The 18,882-nt window shown below is 35.6% G+C and overlaps 1 protein-coding gene across 2 annotated transcripts in view; it reads right to left on the bottom strand.

Moving 5' to 3' along the window:
* Positions 1-18,882, bottom strand: part of stox2a (storkhead box 2a) — an 80,299-nt gene that overhangs the window by 39,451 nt on the left and 21,966 nt on the right. The window contains exon 1 of one of the 2 annotated variants that reach the window (XM_056457355.1): positions 5,132-6,369. The exons of the other annotated variant lie outside the window; for it this stretch is intronic. Within the exon in view, the coding sequence (XP_056313330.1) occupies positions 5,132-5,309 (178 nt within the window). The 5' untranslated portion in view covers positions 5,310-6,369. Of the gene's footprint in view, positions 1-5,131; positions 6,370-18,882 lie in introns of those variants that run through there. 2 annotated transcript variants of the gene reach the window in all.

Below are 18,882 nucleotides of genomic sequence, written 5' to 3'. Positions count from 1 at the left end.
AAATAACTGTGCCTCACTTTTTGGATGCATATTGCAGGTATTAGTTATTGGTGCAAGCTATGTGAATTAACAAACCTCTGATTGGCTGTCAGTTTTTAATGTGTCAAGGTGCAGTCACTCAAATGACTTCCACTAACATCACTTAGCTATTCTTTTTATGCTGAAAACACTTCAACAGTATGTGTTTAATTTATAGACCATTTCAATGTGGTCATGTCGTTGGCCCATGAACATTTCCTGCTTGTTATCAAACTATTTCATAATTGTAACAAGGCAATTCAATCATAACCTAATGTTAAAACAGCTATCATAACATTATTTATCAATATGTGGCTCTTTTTGGATTCTCAGAAGCTATAGAAATTAAAAATGGGAAATGGGAAATACGCTGGGACCATTGTTTTTGTTTACATCCCTCAAAGTGTTTATAGTTAAACACTTCAATTATCAGAGTGCTGCACTTTAAATGACATATTTGTATAATTATATATTTACAGTCTTTGTGTTCTATATCGTGTTCTCAGGCCATTGGTGACTTAATATACGTTTATCTGGCATGTGACGAGTGTTAATTTTAGGCCTTGAACAAAATCCCTAACTATTTCTCATTACAAATACTGCCTTGTGGACACACACACACACACAAGTAAAATTGTTTAAGAATTGAAATTTACACAGAACTTTCCCACTGGGAGCATCTTTTCACTTTTTATTTTGTACTTAATGAATACATTTCATCATTATTGGATGGCTTTGGGTTTTATGGAGGATTCAGCAAAATGTTTCACAGATATATGACAACAAAACATATAATATAATATAATATAATATAATATAATATAATATAATATAATATAATATAATATAATATAATATAATATAATATAATATAATATAATAGTCCCTTTATTGATCAGGGTTCGCCACAGCGGACTGAACCGCCAACTTGTCCAGCATATGTTTTACGCAGCAGATGCCCTTCCAGCTGCAACCCATCACTGTGAAACACCCATACACACTCATACACTATGGACAATTTCGCTTACCCAGTTCACCTATACCACATGTCTTTGGAGTTGTGGGGGAAACCGGAGCACCCGAAGAAAACCCACACGAACACGAGGAGAACATGCAAACTCCACACAGAAACACCAACTGACCCAGCCGAGGCTCAAACCAACGACCTTCTTGCTGTGAGGCAACTGCGCTACCCACTGCGCCACCGTGACACTCCTAATATAATATAATATAATATAATATAATATAATATAATATAATATAATATAATATAATATAATATAATATAATATAATATAATATAATTGATAATATAATATAATATAATTAATAATATAATATAATTAATAATCTAATATAATATAGCATAATTAATAATACAATATAATTAATAATATAATATAGCATAATTAATAATACAATATAATTAATAATATAATATAATATAATATAATATAATATAATATATTATAATATAATATAATATAATATAATATAATATAATATAATATAATATAATATAATATAATATAACTACTGGAACTATTTTCTTAGATTACTTCTACTTTTAGATTATTAGACTTTTAATATAAAATGATGTATTTGATTATTCAAGTCACATTAAAGACTTTTACATTGTTACACATAAATGTATTTATTCAATCAATTTAGAACTAATAGTGGTCTTTACTTATCATAACAGCAGTAAGGCTTGTGAGGTTAGTCAAGGATAGGCATACAATAACCGCTTTCAAGGTATACTGCGGTTTGGAAAAGTCAAGGTTTTAAAACCGCAAATTGTCTGCTATACCATCACTAAGGTATATATACAATTTTTGTATTCACATTTTTTTAGGACAACAGTATCTCCAGCAGAAAAGATATGCAACGACGCCATTTTAAATTGCGATATAAAGATATCTGAGTTTTTAAACCTAATGAAGACAGCTAATTTCATTATTCAGCCTGACATGTTTGCTGTCCCAAAATCTTTTAAATGTTTCTCAAAATTAAATATATTGTGTTCAAAAGGGAAAATATTTTTTAGTTTTTTTCCCCAGGCATTTAAAAAGAATATATTTTAAAAAGTAATCGCAATACCGTAAAAAAATGTGATATTTTTATCCAAGGTTATCATACTGTCAGAATCTTATACCGGCCCATGCCTAGTCAAGGATATGTCTGTATTGCACAGTTAGTCTGCACGGACAAGTAAAAGTAACACAATCTTAAGGACAATCTTGACACCTAAAACTACACAGTAAAACGCCCTCCTGAAATGGAAACAAGGAAACAAAGGAGTTTTTACTGCGCTGATCCATGTAGGGTGCAGTAATGTGTGTTTTCTCTATAATATACAGTGCTCAGCATATATGAGTACACCCCTCACAAATCTCTCTTTTAAATACATATTTTAATAGACAGCTTTACAATATTATATTTGTGCATATACATAGTCAGTACTGAAGCCTAATCTGGAGCTTATCTAACAAAATAACTCACGATAACAGTCTAAAAACTAGTACACCCAAATTGATATGTTATAGAAAAATATTAAATTCAAATTTAAAAAAGAGGAAGAATCAACAAAAGCAAAAAACTGAAAAATTTACTTGAAATTTAGTAGGTTGTATTTATTTATTTATTTTGCAATGTTTAGCTTGAATTTAATTGTATTATCTTTCTTTTTCTAAATATGTTTGGTGACTAAAATATTATTTTAATAAATTCATTCATTCATTCATTTTCTTTTCGGCTTAGTCCCTTTATTAATCTGGGGTCGCCACAGTGGAATGAACCGCCAACTTATCCACCGCATGTTTTACGCAGCGGATACCCTTCCAGCCGCAACTCATCCCTAGGAAACATCCACACACACTCATTCACACTCATACACTACGGACAATTTAGCCTACCCAATTCACCTGTACTGCATGTCTTTGGACTGTGGGGGAAACAGGAGCACCTGGAGGAAACCCACGCGAACGCAGGGAGAACATGCAAACTCCACACAGAAACGCCAACTGACCCAGCTGAGGCTCAAACCAGCAACCTTCTTGCTGTGAGGCAGTCATTGTATGTCAGAGCGACCTTACTTACTACCTACTGTGCCACTGCGTCGCCTATTTTAATAAATATATCTGTTTATTAAATCTGTTTTGTTTAAATGCACCAAAATACATTGCTTATATTCACTGTGAAATGGATAAAAATAATCATTTTCAAAACGGGGTGTACTCAATTATGCTGAGCACTGTATATATATATATATATATATATATATATATATATATATATATATATATATTTATTAAATTTTTTTAAGTGAATTATGCCTTAAAATAACTGAAGGACAGATGGCAATACACCAATACATTTTAAAGAAAGAGAAACCTCTACGTGTAGCCACATGTACATGCTACTGAGTAGACAATTGTCAGATTACAGACAAACTTCTGTTTTTGCACTTTCCATGCTTTCATTAATCTTCATGTTGACTGTCAGCCTCAGAATGTCAAACTAAGTTTATTTCACAAGAAATTTCATTTTCTTTTCTAAATTGTGGACAGTTTAAACTCCTGATTTGTTTTCAGTAATAAATATTAAATCATCAAATAATTTATTAAATCATGCAATATTTTAAATCATGCAATATTTTAAATTAAATCATGCAATATTTTATTAAAATGCAGTCCCACTTTATATTAAGTGGCCTTAACTAATATGTACTTACATTTGAAATGAATAAGTCGTTACAATGTACTTATTGTCTAAATACATGTTTTTACATTGTATTTATGATTGTTTAAATACATGCATGTAACTAATTCTGTAATTATTTCTGTAATTACATGTATAATTACACTGATGACCATTCCTTACACCTTAACCCACCCTTAAACCTACCCATACCACCAAACCTGTCCCTAACCCGACCTGTATCCCACCTGAAGAGGACCAGAAGTGTTCTGCAATACATTATAAACACAGCAAGTACATTGCATTTATATTTGATTCAAGTACACAGTAGTTAAGGACACTTAATATAAAGTGAGACATAATTTCTAAAGCACAATGTGTAGTAAGTGTGCAGATTTCATTTATTAAATGCTTTAACTGGTTTATCTTAAAACTGATTTAAGATTTAATTCTATTAGTTTGGTTGTCACAATCGTTTTCGTAACAGGGATGAATGCTTCATGCAATGAAAGATGTACTTGTTTTTATTTCATGCTATAGAAAGTTGTAATTGCTTGTTTGTTTGTTTGTTTCAGCAGATTATGTCAAATCCCAACAGATTTTTATAAATGACAACATGATTTTAATTGTTACATGCAGTCAAGTAGGTCATCACCTTTGTAGGGGGGCAGGCTTTGTTCATTTAATAGAAGTCATATATTATTTTATCAAAGGTCTCCAACACAACATCACATTTGTGCATTAAATGTTTTACAATAATGTAACAATCCTAATGATGAGTGCTGTGTGAAAGACAAGAACTCCACACACCTCATAAACACTCACACACACACATGACCACAAGCACAAATACTGGTTTTGAGATAACTGCATCAGCACAAAATGAACTGGAAACTTTATCGCTAACAGAAATCAAAAAACAATTCGTCCTTGTGTTGTGTGTCACCTTGCCATTTCACTACCGAACTCCTCTACAGGTCTGACAATAACAGAAGACTCACAACCAAATGGAGAAAAGCAGCCATGAATTCTGAGGCCATCTCACAATCTCTCTCATTATGCTCGTACAACAGGGAAACCAGCTGCCAGATTTGTGATTCATAATGCTATAAACTTAATGCAATAAAACCATTAATGGACCAAAATGGTGGATGCATTCGACACTATGTCAATCAGCACATCAAAAACAGAAACCTCACATAACCACTGATGGTGGAGAATGATGGGTTATTAATGCGCCATACTGACAAACATTTGCAATGGAGTTCCTCAAACCAACCCTAATCCAGACACCTGAGCCAGGTGTTGAATCTAAATTACAGGTCAGCTTCCAGCCAAACTCAACAGAACCATATTTGAGGAACCCTGATTTAGCCTCTGGTCCAAGGTGAATCAGAGGTCCTGGGGGACCCACCTGGTGTCATGTAGCCCCGTGGAGAAGGGGAGATGTGGGACGGAGGAGGGGGCGGTGGAAAGTGCTTATGGTGGTGGTAGTCCTTCTCACTGCGAGAGCGGATGCGCTCCAAGGCCCGCTCCGATAGATCCGAGCTGGGCCAGGCCCGCCTGAGGTTGGTGCTGCGGGTCTTCTTCATGTTGGCAGGTTACCCCGTGGATGGGGGGAAGAGGGGAAAGAGGGAAGGGGGTAAGGGGAGGGAGGGGGTGGGGAGTAACCTGAGGTTCAGTCCCTCCCCCACATTGGCAGGGGACACCCCAGTCCAGGTATCAGGCTAGAGTCATGGTAAGGGCGCTCTCGCACACACACACGTGTGTACGCATATACACACATACGCGCACGTACGCACGCTAACCAGGGGTGACACGTGGCGGCGCAGGCAAGCGTGCTCAGTGGTTGGAGGTGGGCGTGGGAGCGCTGGGCTGGGCTGTCCTCTGAGGCATCACCCTTGGCTGGAACAAATCCCACCGACCCCCTACCAAACATCCGGATTCATGTGCCACGAAGGGCACATTACGTCGCCAGGCACTGCGGGGATGGGAGAACAGGGGGGGTGAGAATGGAGGACAAGAAGCAGTGCAAAGATGATTCCGGACAGTACGTGCGCACCGACAAACACATATGAGTTTAAGCAAGGTGCATGGGGATGAAAGGATGGAGCGGTGGAAGATGATAGAGGAGGGAGGGAGGGAGGATAACGTATTGTGGAGGAAGAGAGAGAGAGAGAGAGAGAGAGAGAGAGAGAGAGAGGCCTGCCTGTCCAACAATAGCCCAATTCAGCACGGCGACGGCAGCCCCTCAGACAAGTCCGCTGAAAAACAAAAGGCCTGCCTGGGAAAGAGAAAACGCAAAAGGGGGGGGGAGAAGAAAGCAGAGAACGGCCTCTGAGGTGACCTCGATGCTTTGGTGATCTCAGTCCGCAGACAAGCCCGTGTCAGCCTCCCTCCTCTCCAGCTCTGCCACTAGCCTCCGTCGAAAACGACGCCACGCGCAAGGGGAGGGCAGAAAAACCGCGACAAGAGGGAAGGTGGAAAAATGGAAACCGCAGATGCGGAAGAAAGGTCCTCCTCTTTTGTTCCGTAATTCCACAGTGAAGGAGGACGGCGGCTGCAAGGATACACGCACATTCACGCGACTACATCTTGTCTCGGAGGCTCCCTCCTCTTCCAATGCTGCTGCTGCTGCTGCTGCTGCTGCTAACACCGCTGCTGCCAGCACCTTATGAAAGGGGTGTGTGTGAGAGAGAGCGAGTGTGTGTGTGTGAGTGAGGGGGGAGGCAGGAGAGCAGCAGAGCAAGCGATGGAGTGTGTGAGCGCGCGGATGAGGCTGTACGTGAGCGTGCCTGTTTCACAGTGGAATTGAGAGCGAGTTAGCGTGGATGGAAAAGAAAGATGGGGGAAAGGAAATAACAGCCAGGTTTATAAAGGGGAAAACACACATGACCACAGCAGGTGCCCGTAGAATAACACATCATGTAAAAATTTGACAAAAACACAAATGTGAATCTTTTATGCATGACCCGATTTAGTGCTATACTAATAATACAAGACTGTTCAACACATCGTTTATCTTTTAGCATGTGTAAGTCAATTTAGGGCACAGGTATATTAAAAGGATAGGTCCCCAAACTGAACCATTGAGTCACTCTCAAATATTTTATCATAAATATATTATAATTTTTTTCTGTTAAACACAAAATAAGATATTTTGAAGAAAATTGGAAAACGGTAGCTAAAACAACACAATGGAAGTCAATGGCTACTGTTTTCCAACATTCTTCAAAATATCTGCTTTTGTGTTCAACACTCAATCATGTAAACAACAAAATTGAGATTTTTGTGCAAAGTTTACAGAAATCTGATTTGTATTTTTCATTTGTTCATCAAAATAATTGTACTAACAGCATTTTATTAATGCAGATATTGTAAAGGCAAATAATAAATGTAAGTTTTGATGCATCATATTTAAAATAAGTCACGAAGACTGCCATGAATACTAATTCACATTTACATAAGTAGTCCAATAACAAGGTAACATTTTAATATACATCTATATACATGATATTATATGATATACAGTTGAAGTCAGAGTTATTAGCCCCCCTTTGAATTCTTTTTTCTTTTTTACATATTTCACAAATTATATTTAACAGAGCAAGGATATTTTCACAGTATGTCTGATAATGTTTTTTCTTCTGTAGAAAGTCTTATTTGTTTTATTTCGGCTAGAATAAAAGTAGTTTTAAATTTTTTAAAAGCCGTTTTAAGGTCAAAATTATTAGTCTACAGAACAAACCATCATTATACAATAACTTGCCTAATTACCCTAACCTGCTTAGGTAACCTTATTAACCTAGTTAAGCCTTTAAATATCACTTTAAGCTGTATAGAAGTGTCTTGAAAAATATCTAGTCAAATATTATTTACTGTCATCATGATAAAGATAAAATAAATCAGTTATTAGAAATGAGTTATTAAAACTATTATGTTTAGAAATGTGTTGAAAAAAATCTTCAGTTAAACAGAAATTGGGGGAAAAAATTAACAGGGGGGCTAATAATTATGACTTCTGTATATACTGTATATAGTCATACAATAACATGTATTCACAATACCCATCAAGCATTTTTTTTTGTTTTTAAAAGATGTCTAATAGATGTCTAAACATAGTTGTCTTTACTAAAACAAGACTAAATTAGGGCTGTCAGCCAAAATCTACTTGACGTCTAAGATCAAATAGACAGAAATGAATGACATATAAAGTCTGTCTAATCTGTCTATTTGACAACTAGTTTTGGGCTATTCTAAGATGTCTATTAGATTTTCTCTAACAGCCCAAGTTTAGCCCTGTTTTAGCCAAGCTGTCTACGTTTAGATGTCTATTAGACATCGATTAAACACAAAATTGTTTGCTGGGTAGTGTTAACTATAAGATAATTATGTATGATTACAAGCAAATAACCCTAAACCAAAAATTTACCTCATCATTATTTTGAGTACTGGGACTTCAAACCAAAAAATAAAATAAAGAAAAATACTGCCCTGGCAACTAGTGATTGCGTTTTACAATATGTGTATTTATTGTGTACCTACAGACGCAGAATACTAGTTCCAGTTCATATAAGGTAATTATACATGAGATAAGATTGGGTTCAAGCGCAGCTTTAAGAATTGAACTGGTTACTACACAATTTATGTAAGGATTATAAAAAATACACAGTATGTACATGCCAAACATGCTTATAAAATAAGCTGAAATCATTTTTTCTGCATGTTTCAAGTAAATATGTAATGATTTTTTATCATTTTAATTGTGGTTAATGATAATAACGTAAAACACAATTTCTGTAAATTCATCATAACAACACTGTAAAAAATGCAGTGTTCCACGCAGTTCAATCATGTTGTCCCAACACGAATCAATTATTTTACTTAACACTTTTAACAAATTTATGTGGATTGAACTTAAAAAATTAAGTTGTCCCAGTGAAATCTCAAGAATTGTGTTGTTTCAGCTCATGTTAAATAAGTAATCTGAACAAGCAAAACAAATATTTTTTTGAGTGAAGGGCAAACAAGAAAAAACATTTTACATTTAGTGAATCATCTTATGTAGGCTGACATGCTGGATCGCATGACCTGAATTATTCACATTTTAAATATATTATTAGCCACTTCCATGACTGACTGTGAATGGTGCATTGCTGCAATAGTACAAGCATCAAAAAGCATACCACAATTATATACAAAACATTTTGGTCAAACCTAAATAGTCAATATAGAAATATTCAATATCCAAAAAAATCGAATCCTAATTGAACTTGAACGCAAGGGACTTTTCATAGCAGCAGGGGCCATGTATGGGAGATATTGTTTTGTGTGGATTTAAATGAAGAGGAGGAGGAGGTCAGAGGCCGACTAAGCATGACAAAACTCCAATGCGTTGTTCCCTTCGAGCTGCTCACACCCCCTCTGCTATTAAAATAATGGAGAACGTGAGCACAGCACAAACTCCCTGCAAGAAGGCGTTTACGGAGGCTAAAGGCTAACAATAAGCACGGGGGGTGTGACACAACATGCTGTGAACATGACCTCTGTGAGTCAGCATTAAAAGTTGGAGAGTTGCGGTTTTGTCCAAATTTGAACAGTACATAATATAAGGCTTTTTATGTAATAGGAGATCTGAAATTGTGCCTTGTGGGTTTTAAAATGTTAACTGTGTTTGTTTAAAAATATGTTATTGGGGGCTGGCTTCAAAAACTTTTTGAAAAATGTTAGTCGTCATTTTTTCTTTCTACAAAAAATGTACATAACTTTTCAAAGTTGTTTAAAAAAGATTGATCACTCTAATCTCAAGTACTTTTTTGGTACTTTTTAGCTACCATTTGGTCAAAGCAGTTTTACAAGTGATAGTTCACCCAAACATTGTAGATCTGTCATCATTTACTCACCATGTGCTAGCTCATTAATCCCTTAAAGAGTTTCTTGATTCTGTAGAACACAAAAGAAGATATTTTGAAAAATGATGAAAGCCTGTAACCATTGACTATTTTTTTTACAATAAATGTCAATGGTTACAGGTTTTCAGCTATCTTCAAAATATCTTTTTTTGTGTTTAACAGAATAAAGAAACTTAAATAAAGGTTTGGAATCACTTGATGATGGGTAAATTGTAAGTACATTTTCATTTTTGGGTGAACTATCCCTTTAAGACAGAGTCTATGGAGCCAGATCAGTCTCAAAAATAATACATTTGCAAATTATTATTCATACATCCACAATACAAGTCACATTGACAAAATCCAATTTGTAATTTCAAAAAACAATCCGTAAATTCACAAAACCAATTCATAAATTCAAATCATGATTCGTAAATACACAAATTCAATTCATTCGCAAAAATATCAATGATTTTCAGAAATTGTGTGTTTTATTTATGAATTGTGTTTTGAATTTACCAATTGGCTTTTGTGGAATTGTGCTGTGCATGTATGAATTTTATATTGGAAATGTATTATTTTTGAAACTGATCTGGCTCCATAGAGTCCCGACGTGATGACTATGTTTATAAGACAAAGTCCTATTGTGATGATTATAAAGTGGATCTCAGAATCCACAGATATAGATCTCATACATTAAAACACTGTAAAAAAAATCTGTTAATTAAAAGTTGGCTGTATTTTGCAATTCATGGGTGTTTTACATTGCAAATTGTATTATAAACCTTAATCTCTGCTCCCACAAATTTTGATGTTGAAAGGTATAAGAAGCTATGTTGAAACAATATAGTCTTGTAAAGCACATATATTCTTCAGATAGACACAAGATATTGTTTTGAACTACTAACAATGTTAACAAGAGTCATTCTGTTAAACTGCAGAGAACATTAAAACCAGAGCAGAGGTTGATCACCAATGTCAATCCGAACACTTCTTTGGTACTCAGCTATTTGGTCAAACTAGTTCTTAAAGGGATAGTTTGCCCAAACATTTTAACTCTGTCTTCATTTACGCATCATTCACTTGTTTCAATCCTTGTTTCTTCTGAACACAAAAGAAGATGTTTTGAAAGAAGCTGGAAACCTTGAACCTTTGACTTCCATAGTATTTTTTTCCTACAATGAATGTCAATGGTTACAGGTTTTCAGCTGTCTTCAAAATATCTTCTTTTGTGTTTAACAGAATAAAGAAACTTAAATAAAGGTTTGAAATCACTTGATGATGAGTAACTAGTGAGTACATTTTCATTTTTGGGTGAACTATTCCTTTAAGACCAAGTCCTAACGTGATGACTATGTTGATAAGACAAAGTCCTATTGTGATGATAAATGGATCTCAGAATTTATATATATAGATCCCATACAACAACAAAAAAAATCTGTTAATTAAAAGTTGGCTCTAGTTTGCGATTGATGGATGTTCTACATTTTTACACGGCAAATTGCATTATATACCCTAATCTTTGATCACTTTAATTTCAATCCAAACATTACCTCTTTGGTACTCAGCTACTATTTGGTCAAACTAGTTCTCAAAGGGACCCAAACATTTTAGTTCTGTCATCATTTACTCACCCTTCACTTGTTTTAATCATTAATGATTTTCTTTATTCTGTGGGACACAAAAGAAGATATTTTGAAGAATGCTGAAAGCCTGTAACCATTGACTTCCATGGTATTTTTTTTACTATGAATGTCAAAGGTTACAGGTTTTCAGCATTCTTCAAAATATTTTCTTTTGTGTTTAACAGAATAAAGAAACTTAAATAAAGCATTGGAATCACTTCATGAGTAAATAGTGTGTAAATATATCGTTTTGAACTACTAAACATGTCAATAGAAGTCATTCTGTTAAACTGCAGAGAACATCAAACGTTTCCAGAGCAGAGATTAAGGTCCCATAATGGAATTTAAAAGCTTAAATAAACAGAAAACACCCACAAATCATGAACTATGACCAACCGTAATTCATTATATATCCTATAGATGCAATTGAATAGTTTAGATGCAAAAACCTCTAAATGCCGTCTGAAATGTTCTCCTAAAGTGAGCATTTTTTTCAGGCTTCTCTGTGTATGTTTCACTTTTATGGCAAAGAATAAGTCCTTTTTGCTGGTCTTTAAGGTGAAATATCTCAACATAAATAAAAAGAAGGCAGAGAAAAATGTTCATTTTCGATGGAAATTTCAGATGGCACTCTTCAAGTAGTTCATGGCTTAGTTCTATTCATTTAGTCATACTTTCCAAGATGACTCAAACAACAACATCAACAATATAAAATGCAGAACCAGTGTATAAAATGTAAAACCCCAAGATATAGACAAACACTGTAAAAGCTACAGGTGCCAAATGTGTCACCATAAAATATCTTATAGCTGCTGCTACATATATTCTGATACAATGACGAAAATAATTCTGGAGTTTATGAATTGTGCCTTAAACAACATGTTATAAACACAAACCTATAAACAATATATACTTTAAGTACATACTGTGTTTTGATCTTCCTGTAATGAGTATAATCCTAACATACCCTCTAGTGGTACATAAGTGCTACTATAAATCTTAGTTACAATAGATGGAAAAAGACAGAATATAAATGTTGTTGTTGTTGTTTTTGTTGTTGTTGTTGTTGTTTTGCATCACTTCATTACTAATCAGATTGCTTTTGTGTTCATCTAAACTGGAAAAAGGTTTTGTTTTTGAAATAAGCATCTTATACTCTCAATAATGAATGTTCTTTAATTGACATTGATGCTGCGATTCTTTAATCAAAATGCAGAAAAAAATATATAATTATAGGTAAATATCACATTCAGGGCAGCACGGTGGCTCAGTGGTTAGCACTATCACCTCACAGCAAGAAGGTCACTGGTTCGAGCCCCGTTTGGGTCAGTTGGCATTTCTGTGTGGAGTTTGATGTTCTCCCCATGTTCGTGTGCGTTTCCTCCGGGTGCTTTGATTTCCCCCACAGCCCAAAGACATGCACTATAGGTGTACTGAATAAACTAAATTGGCCGTAGTGTGTGTGAGTATGAATGAGAGTGTATGGTTGTTTCCTAGTACTTGGTTGCAGCTTGAAGAACATCAGCTGTGTAAAACATATGTTGGATAAGTTGGTGGTTCATTCCGCTGTGATGAATAAAGGGACTAGCCCGAAGGAAAATGAATGAATGAATGTCACATTTGCACATTCATATAGTATGATTTGCTCATCACCCAATCACGATTAAGCTTAGGGGTGGAGTTTAAAATCATGCCTGCTTTTTTGGACAAATGAAATCGTATGAATTGATACACATTAGCAACTTTTCTGACAATATGTAAAATAGCTACATTACATTTTAATGAGATTGAGCGGGAAATTTTTTTTTAAAAGAGTTATACTAGAACACATCTTGAACATTTTCAGCATCATTACACTATTTTTCAATGTCCTTGAGAAACCATTCTAATGTGCTGCTCAAGAAACATTTTTTCTGATTGACAATTCTCATTTTTTACATAATTTAATATTTAGTAGATAACTTGATCCAAGGGTGCCCAAACTCGGTCTTGGAGGGCTGGTGTCCTGCTAAGTTTAGTTCCAACCCCAGTTAGACACACCTGAACCAGCTAATCAAGCTCTTTCTAGGTATACCAAAAACTTCCAGCAGGTGTGTCAAAGAAAGTTGGAACTAAACTATGCAGAACATCGGCCCTCCAGGAACAAGTTTTGGCATCCCTGGCATAATGTATCTTCTTCTTGTTCCAAACAGTATGAAACAATCATAATTTGTTTGTAATAAACATATTTTCTTTGACTGTCACTATTTATCAGATTTTTTTAATTAACCAAATTTCTAGTACTACTAAAACTCAAAACAAAATTAAAAGTAACCCTGAATACTGGATACTTAAACTGCTGAAGTAATGCTGTTTAAATTAACCATAAATGCAATTTTCTTTCTTTTATTTTTCATTCATTCATTCATTTTCCTTCAGCTTAGTCCCTTTATTCATCTGGGGTCACCACAGTGGAATGAACCACCAACTTATCCAGCATATGTTTTACACAGTGGATGCCATTCCAGCTGCAATCCATACACACTCATTCACACACATACACTACGGCCAATTAATTTTATTCAATTAATCTATAACGTATGTCTTTGGACTGTGGGGGAAACCGGAGCACCTGGAGGAAACCCACGCGAACACGAGGAGAACATGCAAACTCCACACAAGAGCTGTGTAATTAATAAAAATTGAATTGTTGAAACGTTGCGATTAGTTAATCGCAAGAGTGTGCAACTTAAAATATATATGTATATGTGTAAACAAAAATAACGAATAACATCTTCAAAACCAGTCCGCTATGCTTCAGAAAATTAAACATGCTAGACATGCTAGACGATGGTGTCGTGATGCATTGCAGACATGGTAACGGCTGTCATGAACTATGCCACATTACACGAAAAGAAACAATTAAATCATGTGTCCCGATGTCCTTTTGTCGTATATGACTCCCCACAACACCCTACATCAAGGAAATCAAGCCGAACTCATGGGATCTGACCGAGGCTTTATTACTAGCCAATTGAGTGAGCACACTTCCATTCAGAATTGCGCAAATAAACTACTCCCACAATTAAAAAACTAAGAAAACAAATAGGAAAGCACTGACAGTGGGATTATGGCATCTGCTGCTTCAGAAGTATTAATAGTTGAATTAATATCAAAGATTCCCAGTGATGGGTTGCAGCATATGCTGGATAATTTGGCGGTTCATTCCGCTGTCACGACCCCAGATTAATAAAGGGACTAAGCCGAAAAGAAAATGAATGAATGAATTATTATCAAAGAAAAACAGCATTTGTAATATGGGAATATTTTGTCTTCAGAGTCATAGACACCAAACAAAAACAGTTAAATTTAAGAGCTGTCGCAGAATTGTTGCCACAGATTATTGATCTGAGGCTTGAATTAAATTGAATTCAGCTTGAAGCTTGAATTAAATTGTAAATCAAATCACAAACACAATATCTGTCCAAGCAAATTGCAATTAGATATTTTCCCCAAACCGCACTCCACACAGAAATGCCAACTGGCCCAGCCAGGACTCAAACCAGCGACCTTCTTGCTGTGAGGGGACAGTGCTAACCACTGAGCCACCGTGTCGCCCATGGGTTTAACAAAAAATAACAACTCATCTATCAAAACACACATACAATGACAGTTAAAACTAGTCAGAACATATAAAAACATTATTAGAATATGTGTGGGGAATGAATCCTCAATAGCGTTGTGTAAAAACAAAACACTGCACTAAATACTGCATTAAAAAAACGCAACGCAAGCTCAAACTTCTAGTATTACTAAAATGTCAAATTTCTAGTCAGAGTTTATTGAGGAACAGGTTGAGTTCTATCAGAGTCCTCCTGTTAACCTCGTCCCCAAACCATCTTCCTATCCCCGTCCTCCTGCTCATCAGCTCAGATCACTAACTGTCCTGCCTGCCTTCCGATTGGAGGACAGGAGATTGGATTAAAGAGACTGGGTGTAGAAGAAAAAGAGTCAAGTAGGATGGGAGGGGGAAAGGGGAAGCTGGCCTGGTTCATTCATACAAAAAGGAAGAGGGAGGAAAAAAAAACACACACACACACACTCACACACACCAGCCATCTTATTTCTGAGCCGCAACAGCAGCTGTAACCATGGCGACGTTGCTTGATGAGCTCATAGGCTCTGCAGTAGGACATCAAGAAAAGGTGAACGGCGGAGACCAGATGCACAGGGGTAAAAGAGGAGCTCCATGCTTTTTTGGGAGGCTTTGATGTTATGGGGAGAATCGAATATGATGAAAGTATTGTTATTATTATTATTTGTTTCAATTATCTTGAAATAAAATGTCAAAATATTTGTGAAAATGTTCTGTTGTCATCAAATATATTTATATGAAAATAAATAAGATACTTATTTTGACCTGCGCAGATTAACATTTATAAAAGGAACAAGTTATACTACTATATTTTGCATATATATTTTACTATTTTCTACTAAACATGCTTGTAAATATACACTCACCAGCCAGTTTATTAGGTACACCTTACTAGTACCGGGTTGGACCACCTTTTGCCTTAATCCTTCGTGGCATAGATTTAACAAGGTACTGGAAATATTCCTCAGAGATTTCCGTCCATTTTGACATGATAGCATCACGCATTTGCTGCAGATTTGTCAGCTTCAAATCCATGATGCAAATCTCCCATTCCGCCACATCCCAAAGGTGCTCTATTGGATTGAGGTCTTGTGACTGTGGAGGCCATTTGACTACAGTGAACTCATTGTCATGTTCAAGAAACCAGTCTGAGATGTGGCGTTGCGTTGACATGATGCTTAATTGAGCCAGAAGTGTGCCAACAAAACATCCCGCACACCATTACTCTACCACTAACCCGAACTGTTGATACAAGGCAGGATGGATCCATGCTTTCATGTTGTTGATGCCCAATTCTGACCCTACCATCCGAATGTTGCAGCAGAAATCGAGATTCATCAGACCAGGCAATGTTTTTCCTATCTTCTATTGTGCAATTTTGTTAAGCCTGTGTGAATTGTAGCCTCAGTTTCCTGTTCTTAGCTGACAGGAGTGGCACCCGGTGTGGTCTTCTGCTGCTGTAGCCCATCCGGCTTAAGGTTGGTCTTGTTGTGCGTTCAGAGATGCTCTTCTGCATACCTCGGTTGTAACAAGCAGTTATTTGAGTTACTGTTGACCTTAAACCAGTCTGGATATTTTCTCTTTTTTCGGACCATTCTCTGTAGAGATGGGTTGTGCGTGAAAATCCCAATTGATGAGCAGTTTCTGAAATACTCAGACCAGCCAGTCTGGCACCAACAACCATGCCAAGTTCATTCATTTATTCATTCATTTTCTTTTCGGCTTAGTCCCTTTCATGCCACGTTCAGAGTCACTTAAATCCCCTTTCTTCCTCATTCTGATGCTCAGTTTGAACTGCAGCAGATCGTCTTGAACATGTCGACACGCCTAAATGCATTGAATTGCTGCCATGTGATTGGCTGATTAGAAATTTGCATTAACAAACAGTTGGATAGGTGTACCTAATAAAGTAAGTGTATACTTATATATACCTATATATACTGAATGACATTTTAGTGGGTATCTTTAGTAAATAATTTTAATCGTGTATGACAGTCGTAATATTTATATAAATATGATGTTGTTTCACTTTTTCACAGTTTTCATTTCATTAACTGGGTTACTTGTTCAGTCTAAACTTGAAATATGAAAATAGCTTAGATCTAGGATACGCCACTAGAAAAAAATAACTCCACTAGTGCATCATTACATGAGCTGTATTATATTGCATTATAGAAATGCAAAACCATTAACCAGCACTGTAAAAAATGCAGGGTTCCACACAATTCATTTATGTTGTCCCAACACATATTGATTAAGTTAACTTAACTCTTTTAACAAATTTATGTGGATTGAGCATAAAAAAATTAAGTTGTCCCAATGAAATCTCAAGAGTTGTGTTGTTTCAGCTCATTTTAAATAAGTAGTTTGAACAAGCAAAAATATGTTTTTTTTTTTTTTGAGTGACGGATAGTTCACACAAATATTTCCTTACACTAAAGTGCTTCCTAAATTGTATACATTTCTTTCTTTCGTTAAACACACAAATAAAAAATAAATAAAAAAATACAAGGAAAGTCAGTGGCTGTGATTTCAAGTATTCTTCAGAATATATACCCTTGTATTCCGCAGAAAAACACTCAGCAGCTTTTCATTCTCCTTCGGCCTATTCTCTTTATTCATCAGGGGTCGCCACAGTGAAATGAACCATATATTTTAGATATTTTGATAAAACATATCCAGCATATGTTTTACAAAGCAGATTCCCTTCCATCTGCAACCCAGTACTGGGGCACAGCCACCACAGTCAATTTAGTTTATTTAATTCACCTTTGGACAGTGGGGGAAACTGGTGCAGCTGCTGGAAACCCATGCGAAGATGGGGAGAACATGCAAACTCCACACAAAAATTCCAACCAGCGACCTTGTTGCTGTGAGGCAATAGTGCTACCCACTGCACCACCATGTTGCCCCGATGAGTAAATCATGACAGAATTTTCATTTTTGAGGGAACGTTCTCTTTAAATCAATCACCAATTAATCATTAAAATGTTACTTCTACTTTTTTATAATACACATTTACTTACTATATTAAAACCTGAAGCTCACAAAACAAAATGCCTATGATTTACATTAAATCACTACCAGAAGGCTGCATGCTGATGAAAGTTATACTCCACACCTCTAGATGGCAGCAATTCCTCAGCCCACATAAGGATAGTCATTCCATCACATTTTTCTTAGCCAAGCTGGGTTTGTTTTTTGTTTTGTTTTTTTGTTTTATGTTGGGTTTTTTATCAAATTTAAAAGTTTTTTTTTATTATTATAAGGTTTTTGACAGATGTTTGTGAACATACTACACAGTGACAGAGTTTTTATGTAAATTACCGCACAAAAGTAAAAAAAAAAATCCACATACACTTAACTAAACTTTACCCAGACAGGACTGGCGCTATAATTCAGAGCACACAGAGGTCCACTAAACCTCTCTAATCCAAGTTAAAATTCTCTTAATAGCCAGACCTCAAATAAAGTTTTAAAAAGGCAAAAAAGCAAACTGCTCACAAATGTCTTGCTTTCAATTTTAAAAGGGAATGAGATGAGCCTTGATTACCACTAGCCAAAAAGTGTAGAATACAAGAAGGAATCCAGAAAATGTTGGTGAACCACTGTGATGTCCAACTGTTTTTAAGCCCCAAAAGAATGTAGGTTTGCTGAAAGATCATTTACAGTTCTTCAATAAATGCTTTGTGAATAGACTGACTGAGTACTGTTAAAGATATGTTCAAATATAAATAGATTTAAAAAGTATTTAATCATTTTAAAGAAGAAACCTAAAGATGCAGAAAACATTAGAATGTAAATTTTGTGACAGAACACACTGGACATTGAAAACTGATGTGAGCTTGGCTTAATGCACTTTTCATGAACGCATATGTTATTTCATCAGTTGAGAACTTTTAAAGAGATGGTTCGCCCAAAAAAATAAAATGTTTTCACTATTTACTGACCCTAAAGTGCGCTTTCAAAAACTGTAACCATTGATTTCAACACAGGCTCATTCTGAAAATGTGGT

This window comes from Danio aesculapii, chromosome 1 (assembly GCF_903798145.1).
Source record: "Danio aesculapii chromosome 1, fDanAes4.1, whole genome shotgun sequence".
NCBI classification, from domain to species: domain Eukaryota; kingdom Metazoa; phylum Chordata; class Actinopteri; order Cypriniformes; family Danionidae; genus Danio; species Danio aesculapii.
The sequence above is the reverse complement of the archived record's forward strand: the minus strand, read 5'-3'. Positions and strand labels throughout refer to the sequence as shown.